This window comes from Haemorhous mexicanus, chromosome 33 (assembly GCF_027477595.1).
Source record: "Haemorhous mexicanus isolate bHaeMex1 chromosome 33, bHaeMex1.pri, whole genome shotgun sequence".
Lineage (NCBI taxonomy): Eukaryota > Metazoa > Chordata > Aves > Passeriformes > Fringillidae > Haemorhous > Haemorhous mexicanus.
In genome coordinates this window covers 941,467-960,487 of record NC_082373.1, presented here as the reverse complement: position 1 = coordinate 960,487, position 19,021 = coordinate 941,467, and the positions used below count along the sequence as shown (strand labels likewise).

At 54.4% G+C, this 19,021-nt stretch overlaps 1 protein-coding gene across 1 annotated transcript in view; it reads right to left on the bottom strand.

The window, feature by feature from the left end:
• The window catches only part of ANKRD52 (ankyrin repeat domain 52), a 63,139-nt gene that overhangs the window by 28,510 nt on the left and 15,608 nt on the right, over positions 1–19,021 (bottom strand). The window contains exons 11-18 of the mRNA XM_059871803.1: positions 16,683–16,765; positions 16,472–16,589; positions 15,988–16,056; positions 13,918–14,058; positions 11,369–11,437; positions 9,719–9,830; positions 5,537–5,608; positions 3,119–3,320 (exon numbers count right to left, since the gene is read on the bottom strand). Of these exons, the coding sequence (XP_059727786.1) occupies positions 3,119–3,320; positions 5,537–5,608; positions 9,719–9,830; positions 11,369–11,437; positions 13,918–14,058; positions 15,988–16,056; positions 16,472–16,589; positions 16,683–16,765 (866 nt within the window). The remainder of the gene's footprint in view (positions 1–3,118; positions 3,321–5,536; positions 5,609–9,718; positions 9,831–11,368; positions 11,438–13,917; positions 14,059–15,987; positions 16,057–16,471; positions 16,590–16,682; positions 16,766–19,021) is intronic.

The window sequence follows — 19,021 nt, the reverse complement described above, 5'->3', positions numbered from 1 at the left end:
GGAAGGAGGAAAAAGGGAGGAGGAAAATGGGAGGAGAAAATGGGAGGAGAAAATGGGAGGAGGAAAAAGGGAGGAGGAAAAGGGAAGAGGAAAAGGGAGGAGGAGAAATGGAAGGAGGAAAAAGGGAGGAGGAAAATGGGAGGAGAAAATGGGAGGAGGGAAATGGGAGGAGAAAAATGAGAGGAGAAAATGGGAGGAGAAAACGGGAGGAGAAAATGGGAGGAGAAAATGGGAGGAGAAAAAAGGGAGGAGGAAATGGAGAAGGAAAAATGGGAGGAGGAAAATGGGAGAAGAAAATGGGAGGAGAAAATGGGAGGAGGAAAAGGGAGGAGGAGAAATGGAAGGAGAAAAAAGGGAGGAGGAAAAGGGAGGAGGAAATGGAGAAGGAAAAATGGGAGGAGAAAATGCGAGGAGGAAATTGGGAGGAGAAAAATGAGAGGAGAAAATGGGAGGAGAAAATGGGAGGAGGAAAATGGGAGGAGGAGAAATGGAAGGAGAAAAAAGGGAGGAGGAAAAGGGAGGAGGAAATGGAGAAGGAAAAATGGGAGGAGAAAATGGGAGGAGGAAAAAGGGAGGAGGAAAAAGAGAGGAGAAAATGGGAGGAAAAATGGGAGGAGGAAAAGGGAGGAGGAAAAGGGGAGGAGGAAAATGGAGAAGAAAAAATGGGAGGAGAAAATGGGAGGAAGAAATGGGAAGAGGAAAAAGGGAGGAGGGAAATGAGAGGAGGAAAATGGGAGGAGGAAAAGGGAGGAGAAAATGGGAGGAGGAAAATGGGAGGAGGAAATGGGAGGAGGAGAAATGGAAGGAGAAAAAAGGGAGGAGGAAAAGGGAGGAGGAAATGGAGAAGGAAAAATGGGAGGAGAAAATGCGAGGAGGAAATTGGGAGGAGAAAAATGAGAGGAGAAAATGGGAGGAGAAAATGGGAGGAGGAAAATGGGAGGAGGAGAAATGGAAGGAGAAAAAAGGGAGGAGGAAAAGGGAGGAGGAAATGGAGAAGGAAAAATGGGAGGAGAAAATGGGAGGAGGAAAAAGGGAGGAGGAAAAAGAGAGGAGAAAATGGGAGGAAAAATGGGAGGAGGAAAAGGGAGGAGGAAAAGGGGAGGAGGAAAATGGAGAAGAAAAAATGGGAGGAGAAAATGGGAGGAAGAAATGGGAAGAGGAAAAAGGGAGGAGGGAAATGAGAGGAGGAAAATGGGAGGAGGAAAAGGGAGGAGAAAATGGGAGGAGGAAAATGGGAGGAGAAAATGGGAGGAGGAAAAAGGGAGGAGGAAAAAGGGAGGAGGAAAAGGGAAGAGGAAAAGGGAGGAGGAGAAATGGAAGGAGGAAAAAGGGAGGAGGAAAAGGGAGGAGGAAAATGGAGAAGGAAAAATGGGAGGAGAAAATGCGAGGAGGAAAATGGGAGGAGAAAATGGGAGGAGGAAAAGGGGAGGAGAAAATGGGAGGAGGAAAAGGGGAGGAGGGAAATGGGAGGAGGAAAAGGGAGGAGGAAGAAGGGAGGAGAAAATGGGAGGAGGAAAAGGGAGGAGGAAAAGAGAAACAAGGTAAAGAGAGAGGAGGAAAAGAGGGATGAGCAAAGGGGGATGAGAAAGAAGGAGAAGGAAAAAGGGACGACAAGTCAGGAACGCCCAAACCCTCAGGAAGGGGCTGAACCCCTGGGGGTTTTGGGTTCTGCAGGGCCCCATTCCCTTCCAGGACCCAGAACACCTCAGGAACCCTCCCAGAACCCTCCCAGGACACTTTGGGAACCCTTCCAGAACCTGCAGGAGCCCAGAACCCCTCAGGAACCCTTCCAGAAAACCCTGAAAACCCTCCCAGACCCTCCAAAGTCACTTTGGGAACGCTTCCAGAACCTGCAGGAGCCCAGAACCCCTCAGGAACCCTGCCAGGACATTCCAGAACCCTCCCAGGACCCTCCAGAACCCTTCCAAGACCTGCAGGAGCCAAGAACCCATTAAGGAACCCTTCCAGGACATTCCAGAACCCTCCCAAGTCACTTTTGGAACCCTTTCAAGACCTGCAGGAGCCCAGAACCCCTCAGGAGCCCTTCCAGGACATTCCAGAACCCTCCCAGGACCTTCCAGAACCCTCCCAGGACCCTCCAGAACCCTTCCAAGACCTGCAGGAGCCCAGAACCCCTTAAGGAACCCTTCCAGGACCTTCCAGAACCCTCCCAAGTCACTTTTGGAACCCTTCCAAGACCTGCAGGAGCCCAGAACCCCTCAGGAGCCCTTCCAGGACCTTCCAGAACTCTCCCAAGTCACTTTTGGAACCCTTCCAAGACCTGCAGGAGCCCAGAACCCCTCAGGAACCCTTCCAGGACCTTCCAGAACCCTCCCAAGTCACTTTTGGAACCCTTCCAAGACCTGCAGGAGCCCAGAACCCCTCAGGAACCCTGCCAGGACATTCCAGAACCCTCCCAGGACCTTCCAGAACCCTCCCAGGACCCTCCAGAACCCTTCCAAGACCTGCAGGAGCCCAGAACCCCTTAAGGAACCCTTCCAGGACATTCCAGAACCCTCCCAAGTCACTTTTGGAACCCTTCCAAGACCTGCAGGAGCTCAGAACCCCTCAGGAACCCTTTCAGGACCTTCCAGAACCCTCCCAGGACCCTCAAGAACCCTTCCAAGACCTGCAGGAGCCCAGAACCCCTCAGGAACCCTTCCAGGACCTTCCAGAACCCTCCCAGGACCCTCCAGAACCCTTCCAAGACCTGCAGGAGCCCAGAACCCCTCAGGAGCCCTTCCAGGACCTTCCAGAACCCTCCCAGGACCTTCCAGAACCCTCCCAGGACCCTCCAGAACCCTTCCAAGACCTGCAGGAGCCCAGAACCCCTCAGGAACCCTTCCAGGACATTCCAGAACCCTCCCAGGACCCTCCAGAACCCTTCCAAGACCTGCAGGAGCCCAGGAACCCTTCCAGGACCTTCCAGAACCCTTCCAAGACCTGCAGGAGCCCAGGAACCCTTCCAGGACCTTCCAGAACCCTTCCAAGACCTGCAGGAGCCCAGAACCCCTCAGGAACCCTCCCAGGACATTCCAGAACCCTCCCAAGTCACTTTTGGAACCCTTCCAAGACCTGCAGGAGCCCAGAACCCCTCAGGAGCCCCGCCAGGTGCCACCTGCAGCATGGAGAGGTGTCCACTTCCTCTTCCTCTCCTTGACCAGGGCGGAGGCGCCGTGGCTGGTGAGCACCTGCACGCACTCGCTGGCGCCGCGCTCCGTGGCCAGGTAGAGCGCGGTGCGGCCCTTGTGGTCCCGCACGTCCAGGTTCACCAAGGTCTCAGCCAGAGCCTTGAGGGCTTCACAGTGACCATTGTAGGCCTGGGGACAGGGGACACACAGGTCATGGCCAGGACATGGCAGGTGGGACACGCAGGTGGCAGGTGGGAGTGTTGCCTAGGGTGCTCCTCAGGTACCCAAAGTGGCCCTCAGGTAACCAAAGTGTCCCCCAGGTAACCAAAGTGTCCCTCAGGTAACCAAAGTGTCCCCCAGGTAACCAAAGTGTCCCTCAGGTACCCAAAGTGGCCCTCAGGTAACCAGAAATGTCCTCCAGGAACCCAAAGTGTCCCCCAGGTACCCAAAGTGTCCCTCAGGTAACCAAAGTGGCCATCAGGTAACCAGAAATGTCCCCTGGGCAACCAGAAATGTCCTCCAGGAACCCAAAGTGTCCCTCAAGTATTCAGAGTGTCCCTCAGGTAACCAAAAATGTCCCTCAGGTACCCAAAGTGTCCCCCAGGTACCCAGAGTGTCCCCCAGGTACCCAGAGTGTCCCTCAGGTACTCAGAGTGTCCCTCAGGTACCCAAAGTGTCCCTCAGGTAACCAGAGTGTCCCTCAGGTACTCAAAGTGTCACTCAGGTAACCAGAAATGTCCCTCAGGTACCCAAAGTGGCCCTCAGGTACTCACAGTGTCCCTCAGGTACCCAAAGTGTCCCTCAGGTACCCAAAGTGTCCCCCAGGTACCCAAAGGGTCATCCAGGTACCCAAAGTGTCCCTCAGGTACCCAAAGTGTCCCTCAGGTACCCAGAGTGTCCCTCAGGTAACCAAAGTGTCCCTCAGGTAACCAAAAATGTCCCTTGGGCAACCAGAAATGTCCTCCAGGTAACCAAAGTGTCCCCCAGGTACCCAAAGTGGCCCTCAGGTAACCAGAGTGTCCCTCAGGTAACCAAAGTGTCCCTCAGGTACTCAAAGTGTCCCCCAGGTAACCAGAAATGTCCCTTGGGCAACCAGAAATGTCCCCCAGGTACCCAAAGTGTCCCTCAGGTAACCAGAAATGTCCTCCAGGAACCCAAAGTGTCCCTCAGGTACCCAAAGTGTCCCTCAGGTAACCAGAAGTGTCCCCCAGGTACCCAGAGTGTCCCTCAGGTAACCAAAGTGTCCCCCAGGTAACCAAAGTGTCCCTCAGGTACCCAAAGTGGCCATCAGGTAACCAGAAATGTCCCCTGGGCAACCAGAAATGTCCTCCAGGAACCCAAAGTGTCCCTCAAGTATTCAGAGTGTCCCCCAGGTAACCAAAGTGTCCCCCAGGTACCCAAAGTGTCCCTCAGGTACCCAAAGTGTCCCCCAGGTAACCAAAGTGTCCCTCAGATACCCAAAGTGTCCCTCAGGTACCCAAAGTGCCCCTCAGATACCCAAAGTGTCCCTCAGGTACCCAGAAATGTCCTCCAGGTACCCAAAGTGTCCCCCAGGTACTCACAGTGTCCCTCAGGTACCCAGAGTGTCCCTCAGGTACTCAAAGTGTCACTCAGGTAACCAGAAATGTCCTCCAGGTACCCAAAGTGTCCCTCAGGTACCCAAAGTGTCCCTCAGGTACCCAGAGTGTCCCTCAGGTACTCAGAGTGTCCCTCAGATAACCAGAAGTGTCTCCCAAAGTACCCTCTAAGCACCCAGAAATGTCCCCACCAGAAATGTCCCCACCAGAAATGTCTCCCCCAGAACCCTCCCAGGACCCAGAACACCCCCAGAACCCTTCCAGGACACTTTGAGAACCCTTCCAGGACCCTTCCAGGACCCTTCCAGGACCCAGAACACCCCCAGAACCTTTCCAGAACCCTTCCAGGACCCAGAACACCCCCAGAACCCTTCCAGGACACTTTGAGAACCCTTCCAGAACCCTCCCAGGACCCAGAACACCCCCAGAACCTTTCCAGGACCCTTTAAGAACCCTTCCAGGACCTGCAGGAGCCCAGAACCCTTCAGGAACCCTCCCAGGACCTTCCCAGGACACTTTGGGAACCCCTTCAGGACCTGCAGGAGGCCAGGACATGCCAAGAACCCTTCCAGGACCCTCAGGAACCCTTCCAGGACCCTCAGGAACCCTTCCAGGACCCAGCAGGAGCCCAGGACACCACCAGAACCCTCCCAGGACCATCCCAGGCCACCCCAGAACCCTTCCAGAACCCTCCAGAATCCTTCCAGGACATCCCCAGAACCTTTCCAGGACACTTTAGGAACCCTTCCAGGACCTGCAGGAGCCCAGAACCGCTCAGGAACCCTTCCAGAACCTTCTAGAACCCTTCCAGGACCCGCAGGCACTCACAGCTAAGTGCAAAGGGCTGACTGGAACGGTGCTTTCCACATCCTCCAGGCAGTTAAAGGACATTTCCAGGAGCTGCAAGGACAAAATCCCAAATCCAGAACTGACCCCAGAGCTCCCCAAACCCACCCTGAGCTGCAGCAGGGGCAAAAAACCCCAAAAACTCCAAAAATCCCGACCCCAAAACCCCAAAAACCTCCAAAAATCCTGACCCCAAAAAGTCCAAAAACCCCGACCCCAAAACCTCAAAAAACTCCAAAAATCCCAACCCCAAAACCTCCAAAAACCCCGACCCCAAAACCCCAAAAAACTCCAAAAATCCCGACCCCAAAATCCCCAAGAATTCCAAAAATCCCACCCCAAAAACCCCAAAAACCCCAAAAATCCTGGCCCCAAAACCCCAAAAACTCAAAAAATCCTGACTCCAAAAAACCCAAAAATCCTGACCTCAAAACCCCAAAAAACTCCAAAAATCCTGGCCCCAAAACTGCAAAAAGCTCAAAAAATCCCAACCCAAAACCCCAAAAACTCTGACCCCAAAACCCCAAGAACTCCAAAAATCCCACCCTAAAATCCCAACAACTCAAAAAACTCCAACCACAAAACCCCCAAAACTCAAAGAAACTCAAAACCCCCCGCTCCAAAACCCCAAAAAACTCCAAAAATCTTGACCCCAAAAACCCCAAAAACTCCAAAAATCCTGGCCCCAAAACCCCAAAAACTCAAAAAATCCTGACCCCAAAAAGTCCAAAAACCTTGATCCCAAAAACTCAAAAAATCCCCAAAAACTCTGACCCCAAAACCCCCCAAAAATTCAAAAATCCCGACCCCCAAAACCCCAAAAATTCCAAAAATCCCAACCCAAAACCCCAAAAACTCCGACCCCAAAACTCCCAAAACTCCAGAAGTCCTGACCCCAAAACCTCCAAAAATCCCAATCCCAAAAACTCCAAAAACCCCCCAAATTTGGGGACGGGCTATTCCAAAAATCCCATTTTTCCTGATTCGCATTCCCAACTTTTCTCTCAGTTTTGAGTTTTTCAGCTCAAATTTTCTCCCCAGCTCAGATTTTCCCTCTTTCCTGTTGGGATTTTTTTCCCTTTCCCACTTGGGATTTCCCCTCATTTCCTGGGGGTGATTTTCCCTCTTTCCCAGGAGATTTTCCCCCATTTCTGGGGGTGATTTCCCCCCTTTCCTGGGGAGGATTTCCCCCTTTCCTGGAGGATTTTTTCCCTTTCCTGGGGGTGATTTTCCCCCATTTCCTGGGGGTGATTTTCCCCCATTTCCTGAATTATTTCCCCTCATTTCCTGGATAATTTTCCCCCTTTCCCAGGGAGATTCTCCCCCTTTTCTGGATGATTTTCCTCATTTCCTGAGGGTGATTTCCCCCCAATTCTGGGCGTGATTTTCCCCCATTCCTGGTGCTGTTTCCCCCATTTCCTGGGGGTGATTTTCCCCCATTTCCTGAATTATTTCCCCTCATTTCCTGGCTGATTTCCCCCCTTTTCCTGGATGATTTTCCCCCTTTCCCAGGGAGATTCTCCCCCTTTTCTGGATGATTTTCCTCATTTCTGGGGGTGATTTTCCCCCATTCCTGGTGCTGTTTCCCCCCTTTCCTGGGGATGATTTCCCCCATTTCCTGAATTATTTCCCCTCATTTCCTGGATGATTCTCCCCCTTTTCCTGGATGATTTTCCCCCTTTTCCTGGATGATTTTCCCCCTTTCCCAGGGAGATTCTCCCCCTTTTCTGGATGATTTTCCTCATTTCTGGGGATGATATTCCCCCATTCCTGGTGCTGTTTCCCCCATTTCCTGGGGATGATTTTCCCCCATTTCCTGAATTATTTCCCCTCATTTCCTGGATGATTCTCCCCCTTTCCTGGGGGTGATTTTCCCCTTTTCCTGGACGATTTTCCCCTCATTTCTGGGGGTGATTTTCCTTCATTTCCTGGACAATTTTTCCCCCTTCCCAGTGAAATTTCCCCCCTTTCCTGGGGTGTTTTCCCCCTTTCCCAGAGAGCATTTCCCTCTTTTCCTGTGGGATTCCCCCTATTTCTGGGGGTGATTTTCCCCCTTTCCTGGGAGTGTTTTCCCCCTTTTCCTGGACGATTTTCCCCCATTTCCTGAATTATTTCTCCTAATTTCCTGGCTGATTTTCCCCCATTCCTGGAAGTGTTGCCCCCCCATTCCTGAGGGTGTTTCCCCCCTTTCCTGGGGATGATTTTCCCCCATTTCCCAGCTGATTTTCCCCATTTCCTGAGGGTATTTTCCCCTATTTCCTGGAAGTGTTTTCCACAATTTCTGGGGATGATTTCCCCCCATTCCTGAGGGTGCTTTCCCCCATTCCTGGGGGCATTTCCCCCCATTCTTGGAGGTGTTTTCCTCCATTTCCTGGGGATGATTTTCCCCCATTCTTGGAGGTGTTTTCCCCCATTCCTGAGGGTGTTTTCCCCCTTTCCTGGGGATGATTTTCCCCCATTCTTGGTGGTGTTTTCCCCTATTTCCTGGCTGATTTTCTCCCTTTCCTGGTGGTGTTTTCCCTTATTTCCTGGAAGGGTTTTCCACAATTTCTGGGGATGATTTTCCCCATTCCTGACGATGTTTTCCCCCTTTCCTGGTGGTGTTTTCCCCTATTTCCTGGCTGATTTTCCCCCATTCCTGAGGATGTTTTCCCCCATTCCTGGGGGCTGATTTTCCCCCACTCTGGGGTTGCTTTTCCCCCATTTCCTGGCTGATTTCCCCCCATTCCTGAGGGTGTTTTCCCCCATTCCTGGAGGTGTTTTCCCCCATTCCTGAGGGTGTTTCCCCCATTCCTGGAGGTGTTTTCCCCCATTCCTGAGGGTGTTTTCCCCCATTCCTGGGGGTGAGTTCCCCCCTTTTCCTGGCTGATTTTCCCCCACTCTGGGGTTGCTTTTCCCCCATTTCCTGGCTGATTTCCCCCCATTCCTGGAGGTGTTTTCCCCATTTCTGGAGGTGTTTTCCCCCATTTCTGGAGGTGTTTTCCCCCATTTCCTAGGGGTGATTTTCCCCCATTCCTGAGGGCGATTTCCCCCATTCCTGGGGTGTTTTCCCCCATTCCTAGAGATGTTTCCCCCCATTCCTGAGGGTGTTTTCCCCCATTCCTGAGGGTGTTTCCCCCCATTCCTGAGGGTGTTTTCCCCCATTCCTGAGGGTGATTTCCCCCATTCCTGAGGGTGTTTTCCCCCATTCCTAAGACTGTTTTCCCCCATTTCCTAGGGGTGATTTCCCCCCATTCCTGAGGTTGATTTCCCCCATTCCTGGAGGTGTTTTCCCCCCATTCCTGGAGGGTATTTTTCCCCCATTCCTGAGGGTGTTTTCCCCCATTCCTGGAGGTGTTTTCCCCCATTCCTGGAGGTGTTTCCCCCCATTCCTGGAGGTGTTTCCCCCATTCCTGAGGGTATTTTTCCCCCATTCCTGAGGGTGTTTTCCCCCATTCCTGGAGGTGTTTCCCCCCATTCCTGGAGATGATTTTCCCCCATTCCTGGAGGTGTTTTTCCCCTATTCCTGAGGGTGTTTTCCCCCATTCCTGAGGGTGTTTCCCCCCATTCCTGGAGGTGTTTCCCCCCATTCCTGAGGATGTTTTCCCCCATTCCTGAGGATGTTTTCCCCCATTCCTGGAGGTGTTTTTCCCCATTCCTGAGGGTGTTTCCCCCCATTCCTGAGGATGTTTTCCCCCATTCCTGAGGGTATTTTTCCCCCATTCCTGAGGGTATTTTTCCCCCATTCCTGGAGGTGTTTCCCCCCATTCCTGGAGGTGTTTCCCCCCATTCCTGGAGGTGTTTCCCCCCATTCCTGGAGGTGTTTCCCCCCATTTCCTAGGGGTGATTTCCCCCCATTCCTGGAGGTGTTTTCCCCCCATTCCTGAGGGTGATTTCCCCCATTCCTGAGGGTATTTTTCCCCCATTCCTGAGGATGTTTTCCCCCATTCCTGGGGGTGTTTCCCCCATTCCTGAGGATGTTTTCCCCCATTCCTGAGGGTGTTTTTCCCCCATTCCTGAGGGTGTTTTCCCCCCATTCCTGGAGGTGTTTCCCCCCATTCCTGGAGGTGTTTTTCCCCCATTCCTGAGGATGTTTTCCCCCATTCCTGGAGGTGTTTTCCCCCCATTCCTGAGGGTGTTTTCCCCCATTCCTGAGGGTGTTTTCCCCCCTCCCTCAGCCCTCACCAGCTCGAGGTTCTGCCGGTTGCCGTAGGCGGCGGCGTAGTGGACGGCGGTGTAGCCCTGCTTGTCCCGCAGGGAGGGGTCAGCACCGTTGTCCAGCAGGAATTCCAGACAGCTGCAAGTGGGAAAAAAGCAAAAAAAAAAAAAAAAATTCAGGAAAAGGGTGAAAAATCTGTGGGGAAAACCCCAAAATCCCACAGAGGGTGCTGGGAGTGAGGAGGGGTGGGGTTGGGCTGGAATAGGAGCAGGGGGTTCTTCTCCTGACGCTCTGCAGAGAGAATTCCCAGCAGATTTTCAGGGAAATCCCAGTAAAATCCCAGAAAATCCCAGTAAAATCCCAGAAAATCCCAGTAAAATCCCAGTAAATTCCCAGCAAATTCTCAGCAAAATTCCTAGTATGTTCCCAGTAAATTTCAGTAAAATCCCAGCTAATTCCCATTAAATTTCCTGTAAATTCCCATCAAACTCCCAGAAAATTCCCAGTATATTCCCAGGAAATTCCTATCAAACTCCCAGTATATTTCCAGTAAAATTCCCTTTAAATTCTCAGCAAAATTCCCAGCAAATTCCTAGTATGTTCCCAGCAAATTTCAGTAAATTCCCATCAAACTCCCAGTATATTCCCCATAAATTCCCATCAAACTCCCAGTATATTCCCCATAAATTCCCATCAAACTCCCAGTATATTCCCCATAAATTCCCATCAAACTCCCAGTATATTCCCAGTAAATTCCCAGGAAATTGCCAACAAATTTCCAGCATATTCCCAGCAAATTCCCTCAAACTCCCAGCAAATCCCCAGTAAAATCCCAACAAATTCCCAGTAAATTTTAGCAAATTCCCATTAAATTCCCATCAAATTCCCAGTAAATTTTAGCAAACTCCCAGTTCATTCCCAGCCCATTCCCAGTTGAATCCCAGTCCATTCCCAGTCCATCCCAGTTAATCCTAGTCCATCCCAGTCCATCCCCAGTTCAATCCCAGTCCATCCCAGTCCATGCCAGTTAATCCCAGTCCATCCCAGACCCTCCCAATCCATCCCAGTCCCTCCCAGTCCATCCCAGTCTCTCCCAGTCCATTCCTAGTCCCTCCCAGTTCAATCCCAATCCCTCCCAGTCCATCCCTAGTCCATCCCAGTTCAATCCCAATCCCTCCCAGTCCCTCCCAGTCCATTCCTAGTCCATCCCAGTTCAATCCCAGTCCCTCCCAGTCCATCCCAGTCCCTCCCAGTCCATTCCTAGTCCATCCCAGTTCAATCCCAGTCCCTCCCAGTCCATCCCAGTCCCTCCCAGTCCATTCCTAGTCCATCCCAGTTCAATCCCAGTCCATTCCTAGTCCATCCCAGTCCCTCCCAGTCCCTCCCAGTCCATCCCAGTTCAATCCCAATCCTTCCCAGTCCATCCCAGTCCATTCCTAGTCCATCCCAGTTCAATCCCAGTCCATCCCAGTTCAATCCCAGTTCAATCCTAATCCCTCCCAGTTCAATCCCAGTCCATCCCTAGTCCATCCCAGTTCAATCCCAGTCCATTCCTAATCCCTCCCAGTCCATTCCTAGTCCATCCCAATCCCTCCTAGTCCATCCCTAGTCCCTCCCAGTCCCTCCCAGTCTCTCCCAGTCTCTCCCAGTCCCTCCCAGTCCCCCCCAGCACTCACAAGAACGCCTCCTTCAGCCTCGACTCCTTCAGGGGCTCCTCCTCGCTGGGTCCTGAATGAGCCTCGGCTCTGCAACGGCACCGGGGCCACCGCGGGGCGGTGACAGTGACCGTGGTGCCACCTCCGGCTGGTGACAGTGCCCCAGTGCCACCTGGGGCTGGTGACAGAGCCCTGGGTGCCTCCCCAGTGCCAGTGGGGCTGGTGACAGAGCCCTGGGTGCCTCCCCAGTGCCAGTGGGGCTGGTGACAGTGCCCCAGTGCCACCTCAGGCTGGTGACAATGCCCTGAGTGCCCTCCCACTGCCACCTGGGGCTGGTGGCAGTGCCCCAGTGCCACCTGGGGCTGGTGACAGCGTCCTGGGCGCCTCCCCAGTGCCAGTGGGGCTGGTGACAGTGCCCCAGTGCCACCTCAGGCTGGTGACAATGCCCTGAGTGCCCTCCCAGTGCCACCTGGGGCTGGTGACAGTGCCCTGGGTGCCCTCCCAGTGCCACCTGGGGCTGGTGGCAGTGCCCCAGTGCCACCTCAGGCTGGTCACAGAGCCCTGGGTGCCCTCGCAGTGCCACCTGGGGTTGGTGACAGTGCCCCACTGCCACCTGGGGCTGGTGACAATGCCCCCAGATGCCACCTCAGGCTGGTGGCAGTGCCCCTGGTGCCCCCAGCATGCCCTCCCAGTGCCCCCAGGTGCCACCCGGGCTGGTGGCAGTGCCCTCAGGTGCCACCTGGGTTGGTGCCAGTGCCCCAGTGCCACCTCAGGCTGGTGACAATGCCCCTGGTACCCCCACAGTGCCACCCGGGCTGGTGACAATACCGCCAGGCGCCACCTCAGGCTGGTGGCAGTGCCCCCGGTGCCCCCCCAGTGTACCCTCCCAGTGCCACCTCAGGCTGATGACAATGCCCCCAGGTGCCACCTCAAGCTGCTGCCAGTGCCCCAGTGCCACCTGAGGCTGGTGACAATGACCCCAGTACCCCCACAGTGCCACCCAGGCTGGTGACAATGCCCCCAGGTGCCACCTCAGGCTGGTGGCAGTGCCCCTGGTGCCCCCCAGTGTACCCTCCCAGTGCCCCCAGGTGCCACCCAGGGTGGTGACAATGCGCCCAGGTGCCACCTCAGGCTGGTGCCAGTGCCCTGGGTGCCCCCAGGGTGCCCTCCCAGTGCCCCCAGGGTGGTGACAGTGCCCTGGGTGCCCCCCCAGTGCCACCTGGGTTGGTGGCAGTGCCCCCAGGTGGCACCCAGGTTGGTGGCAGTGCCCCCAGGTGGCACCCAGGCTGGTGGCAGTGCCCCCAGGTGGCACCCAGGTTGGTGGCAGTGCCCCCAGGTGGCCCCCAGGCAGGTGGCAGTGCCCCCAGGTGCCACCATAGGCTGGTGCCAGTGCCCCGGGTGCCCCCAGGGTGCCCTCCCAGTGCCCCAGGGCGGTGACAGTGCCCTGGGTGCCCCCCCAGTGCCACCTGGGTTGGCGGCAGTGCCCCCAGGTGGCACCCAGGCTGGTGGCAGTGCCCCCAGGTGGCACCCAGGCTGGTGGCAGTGCCCCCAGGTGGCACCCAGGTTGGTGGCAGTGCCCCCAGGTGGCACCCAGGCTGGTGGCAGTGCCCCCAGGTGGCACCCAGGCTGGTGGCAGTGCCCCCAGGTGGCACCCAGGTTGGTGGCAGTGCCCCCAGGTGGCACCCAGGCTGGTGGCAGTGCCCCCAGGTGGCACCCAGGTTGGTGGCAGTGCCCCCAGGTGGCACCCAGGCTGGTGGCAGTGCCCCCAGATGGCACCCAGGCTGGTGGCAGTGCCCCCAGGTGGCACCCAGGTTGGTGGCAGTGCCCCCAGGTGGCACCCAGGCTGGTGGCAGTGCCCCCAGGTGGCACCCAGGCTGGTGGCAGTGCCCCCAGATGGCACCCAGGCTGGTGGTAGTGCCCCCAGGTGGCCCCCAGGCTGGTGGCAGTGCCCCAGGTGGCCCCCAGGCTGGCGGCAGTGCCCCCAGGTGGCCCCCAGGCTGGTGGCAGTGCCCCCAGGTGGCACCCAGGCTGGCGGCAGTGCCCCCAGGTGGCCCCCAGGCTGGTGGCAGTGCCCCCAGGTGGCACCCAGGCTGGTGGCAGTGCCCCCAGGTGCCCCCAGGCTGGTGGCAGTGCCCCCAGGTGGCCCCCAGGCTGGTGGCAGTGCCCCCAGGTGGCAGCCAGGCTGGTGGCAGTGCCCCTAGGTGGCCCCCAGGCTGGCGGCAGTGCCCCCAGGTGGCCCCAAGGCTGGTGGCAGTGCCCCCAGGTGGCACCCAGGCTGGTGGCAGTGCCCCCAGTGCCACCCGGGTTGGTGATAGTGCCCCCCCAGGTGGCCCCCAGGCTGGTGGCAGTGCCCCCAGGTGGCCCCAGGCTGGTGGCAGTGCCCCCAGGTGGCCCCCAGGCTGGTGGCAGTGCCCCCAGGTGGCACCCAGGCTGGTGGCAGTGCCCCCAGTGCCACCCGGGCTGGTGGCAGTGCCCCCAGTGCCACCCGGGCTGGTGGCAGTGCCCCCAGGTGCCCCCAGGCTGGTGGCAGTGCCCCCAGGTGGCCCCCAGGCTGGTGGCAGTGCCCTCACCTGCGGTAGGTGTCGGAGGCAGCCGCGTAGTGCAGCGCCGTGCAGCCTTTGCCGTCGGCCTCGTTGACGGTGGCCCCGGCTGTCACCAGGGTCACCGTGCACTGGTAGCTGCCGTTGGCCGCCGCGTAGTGCAGGGGGGTCCTGGGGACACAGAGGGGGACAAAGGGCTCAGCGCGGCCTCGGGGAGCCACCCCAACCCTGCCAGGACCTGCAGGAGCTCAGAACATTCCGGAAACCCTTCCAGGACCCAGAACACCCTGGAAGCCCTTCCAGGACCTGCAGGAGCCCAGGACACCCCCAGAACCCTTCCAGGACCTGCAGGAGGCCAGCGCATCCCCAGAACCTTTCCAGGACCTGCAGGAGGCCAGCACACCCCCAGAACCCTTCCAGGACCTGCAGGAGGCCAGCACAGCCCCAGAACCCTTCCAGGACCTTCAGGAGGCCAGCACACCCCCAGAACCCTTCCAGGACCTGCAGGAGGCCAGCGCATCCCCAGAACCCTTCCAGGGCCTACAGGAGCCCAGCACACCTCCAGAACCCTTCCAGGACCTGCAGGAGGCCAGCACACCCCCAGAACCCTTCCAGGACCCAGAACACCTCAGGAACCCTTCCAGACCCTCCCAGAACACCCTGGGAACCTTCCAGGACTTGCAGGAGCTCAGAACATTCTGGAAACCCTTCCAGGACCTGCAGGAGCCCAGCATACCCCCCAGAACCCTTCCAGGACCCAGCAGGAGCTCAGAACATTCTGGAAACTCTTCCAGGACCCAGAACACCTCAGGAACCCTTCCAGGACCCTCCCAGGACTCTTTGGGAACCCTGGAAATCCTTCCAGGACCTGCAGGAGCCCAGGACACACCAAGAACCCTTCCAGAACCCTTGAGGACACTTTGGGGACCTTCCAGGACCTTCAAGGACACTTTGGGGACCTTCCAGGACCCTCAAGGACACTTTGGGACCCTTGCAGGACCTTCAAGGACACTTTAGGGACCCTTCCAGGACCCTTGAGGACACTTTGGGACTCTTGCAGGACCCTCAAGGACACTTTGGGGACCTTCCAGGACCTTCAAGGACACTTTGGGGACCCTTCCAGGACCCTTGATGACACTTTGGGACCCTTGCAGGACCCTCGAGGACACTTTGGGACCCTTCCAGGACCTTCAAGGACACTTTGGGGACCCTTCCAGGACCCTCGAGGACACTTTGGGACCCTTCCAGGACCTTTGAGGACACTTTGGGGACCTTCCAGGATCCTCGAGGACACTGTGGGAACCCTTCCAGGACCCTTGAGGACACTTTGGGGACCTTCCAGGACACTCTGGGGACCCTTCCAGGACCCTTGAGGACACTTTGGGGACCTTCCAGGACTTGCAGGAGCTCAGGACACCTCAGGAACCCTTCCAGGACCTTTGAGGACACTTTGGGGACCCTTGCAGGACCCTCGAGGACACTTTGGGGACCTTCCAGAACCCTTGAGGACACTTTGGGGACCCTTGCAGGACCCTCGAGGACACTTTGGGACCCTTCCAGGACCTTCAAGGACACTTTGGGGACCTGCCAGGACCCTGGAGGACACTTTGGGGACCTTCCAGGACACTCTGGGGACCCTTCCAGGACCCTCGAGGACACTTTGGGGACCTTCCAGGACTTGCAGGAGCCCAGGACACCTCAGGAACCCTTCCAGGACCTTTGAGGACACTGTGGGGACCCTTCCAGGACCTTTGAGGACACTTTGGGGACCTGCCAGGACCCTCGAGGACACTGTGGGGACCCTGCCAGGACCTGCAGGGGTTTGGAGCCCCCATCCCACGGATGTCCCAGGCAGGAGCGCTGGTGGCCCTCAGGAACCCAGAGATGTCCCCAACCCCGATCTGGGATTTGGGGACATCAGGAAGTCCCAGCCCAGGTGACCTCAGGTGACCCCGGCTCAGGGATTTGGGGACACCGGGATGTCCCCACCCACGTGGCCCCAGGTGACCCCAGGTGGCTCTGATCTGGGATTTGGGGACACTGGGGATGGCCCAGCCCAGGTGTCCCCAGGTGTCCCCAGGTGTCCCCAGGGCCGCTCACCTCCCGAACTTGTCCCTCCTCCGCAGGTCGGCGCCGCTGCTCAGCAGCAGGTTCAGACATTCAACGTTCCTGCAGGGGACAGGGACACGGGAGTGTCACCAGGCCACCCCAGAGTGTCACCAGGCCAGCCAGAGTGTCCCCAGGCCACCCAGAAATGTCCCCATGCCACTCAGAAATGTCCCTCCCAGAAGTGTCACCCCCAGAACCCATCCAGCTTCCCACCCTTGCCCTGAGCAGGTGCCCTCGCTCAGAGCACTGTCCCCATGTCCCCAAGTGTCCCCATGTTCCCAGGTGTCCCCAGGTGTCCCCAGGTGTCCCCACCCTCCGGAAGCAGCAGCGTGCAGACAGGTCCTGCCCAGGTTGTCGGGGGTGTCCCCATGTCCCCATGTCCCCATGTCCCCAGGCTGTTCCAGGGCTATCCCAGGACTATCCCCAGGTGTCCCCAGGTGTCCCCATGTCCCCAGGTGTCCCCAGGTGTCCCCACCCTCCGGAAGCAGCAGCGTGCAGACAGGTCCTGCCCAGGTTGTCGGGGGTGTTGATGTCGAAGCCGGCGCTCAGCACGTGCTCGTTGCTCAGCGAGGACACGATGCTGTACAACTGACCTGGGGGTGGCACAGGGGACAGCGGGCTCACCTGGCTGTCCCCGAGGGCCACCCGGGCGGGGCTGGCACGGGGACAGGGCGGGGGGGGGTCACCTGAGGAAAGCAGCTTGCGACAACAGTCGGAGAACCCGAAGAGAACGGCCAAGTGCAGGGGGAACATGTCGTGGATGCCACGCCTGAGGGGACATTTGGGGACACAGTGGGAATCTGGGCACGGAAAACCTCCAAAAGTTTCCATTCTGGCATTAAAAACCTCCAAAAAGTTTTTAATTTTGGGTTAAAAACGTCCTCAAATGTTTCCATTTTGCATTAAAAACCTCCTTAAAGTTTTTAATTTTGGGATTAAAAACCTCCTCAAATGTTTCCATTTTGGCATTAAAAACCTCCTTAAAGTTTTGAATTTTGGGATTAAAAACGTCCTCAAATGTTTCCATTCTGGCATTAAAAACCTCCTTAAAGTTTTTAATTTTGGGATTAAAAACCTCCTCAAGTGTTTCCATTCTGGCATTAAAAACCTCCTTGAAGTTTTTAATTTTTGGATTAAAAACTTCCTCAAATGTTTGAATTTTGGGTTGAAAACCTCCTCAAATGTTTCCATTTTGCATTAAAAACTTCCTTAAAGTTTTTAATTTTGGGTTGAAAACCTCCCCAAATGTTTCAATTTTGCATTAAAAACCTCCCCAAATGTTTCAATTTTGCATTAAAAACCTCCTCAAATGTTTGAATTCTGGCATTAAAAACCTCCTCAAATGTTTGAATTTTGGCATTAAAAACCTCAAATGTTTGAATTTTGGCATTAAAAACCTCCTAAATGTTTGAATTTTGGGTTAAAAACCTCCTCAATTTTTTAAATTTTGGGATTAAAAACCTCCTTAAGGATTTTCATTTTAGGATTAAAAACCTCCTCAAATGTTTTAATTTTAGGATTAAAAACCTCAAATGTTTGAATTTTGGCATTAAAAACCTCCTCAAATGTTTCAATTTTGGGACTAAGAAACCTCCTCAAGTTTTTAATTCTGAGATTAAAAGCCTCCTCAAATGTTTTCATTTTGGCCTTAAAAACTTTCCTAAAGTTTTTAATTTTGGCATTAGAAACCTCCTCAATTTTTTAATTTTGGGATTAAAAACCTCCTCAAAAGTTTTCACTTTGGCATTCAAAACCTCCTTAAAGTTTTTAATTTTGGGATTAAAAACCTCCTCAAATGATTCCATTTTGGCATTCAAAACCTCCTCAAATGTTTGAATTTTGGGTTAAAAACCTGCTCATATGTTTCCTTTTTGGCATTCAAAATCTCCTCAAGTTTTTTTAATTTTGGCATTAAAAACCTCCTCAATTTTTAAAACTTTAGGATTAAAAACCTCCTTAAGGATTTTCATTTTAGGATTAAAAACCTCCTCAAATGTTTTAATTTTAGGATTAAAAACCTCAAATGTTTGAATTTTGGCATTAAAAACCTCCTCAAATGTTTCAATTTTGGGACTAAGAAACCTCCTCAAGTTTTTAATTTTGAGATTAAAAGCCTCCTCAAATGTTTTCATTTTGGCCTTAAAAACTTTCCTAAAGTTTTTAATTTTGGCATTAGAAACCTCCTCAAATGTTTCAATTTTGGGATTGAAAACTTCCTTAAAGTTTTTAATTTTGGGATTAAAAACCTCCCTAAAGTTTTTAATTTTGGGACTAAGAAACCTCAAGTTTTCTAATTTTAGGATTAAAAACCTCCTCAAATGTTTAAATTTTGGCATTAAAAACCTCCTCAAGTCTTTTAATTTTGGGATTAAAAACCTCAAATATTTTTCATTCTGGGATTAAAAACCTTCTCAAAGCTTCTAAATTTTGGGATTAAAAACCTCCTCAAATATTTTTCATTTTGGGATTAAAAACCTCCTCAAGTCTTTTCATTTTGGGATTAAAACCTTCTCAAAGTTTTGATTTTGGGATGAAAGATCTCCTCAAATATTTTCATTTTGGGATGAAAGACCTCCCCAGAAGTTTTGATTTTGGGATGAAAGACCTCCCCAAAAGTTTTCATTTTGGGATGAAAGACCTCCCCAAAAGTTTTCATTTTGGGATGAAAGACCTCCTCAAATATTTTGATTTTGGGATGAAAGACCTCCCCAAAAGTTTTGATTTTGGGATGAAAGCCTGCCCCAGAAGTTTTGATTTTGGGATGAAAGCCTGCCCCAGAAGTTTTGATTTTGGGATGAAAGCCTGCCCCAGGTGCTGCCACAGGACCCGGATCCTCGGGGAAGGTTCTGGGCCCTTCCCTGGGGTCTCTGGCTCCTCTGTCCTGCTGAGACCCCTCCAGGGCCGGGTCCAGCCCGGGGCCCTCACGGCACCAGGATGGGACATGGCATGGCACCAGGACCCAGAACATTCTGGAAACCCTTCCAGGACCCTCCCGGAACATCCCAGAACCCTTCCAGGACCCACC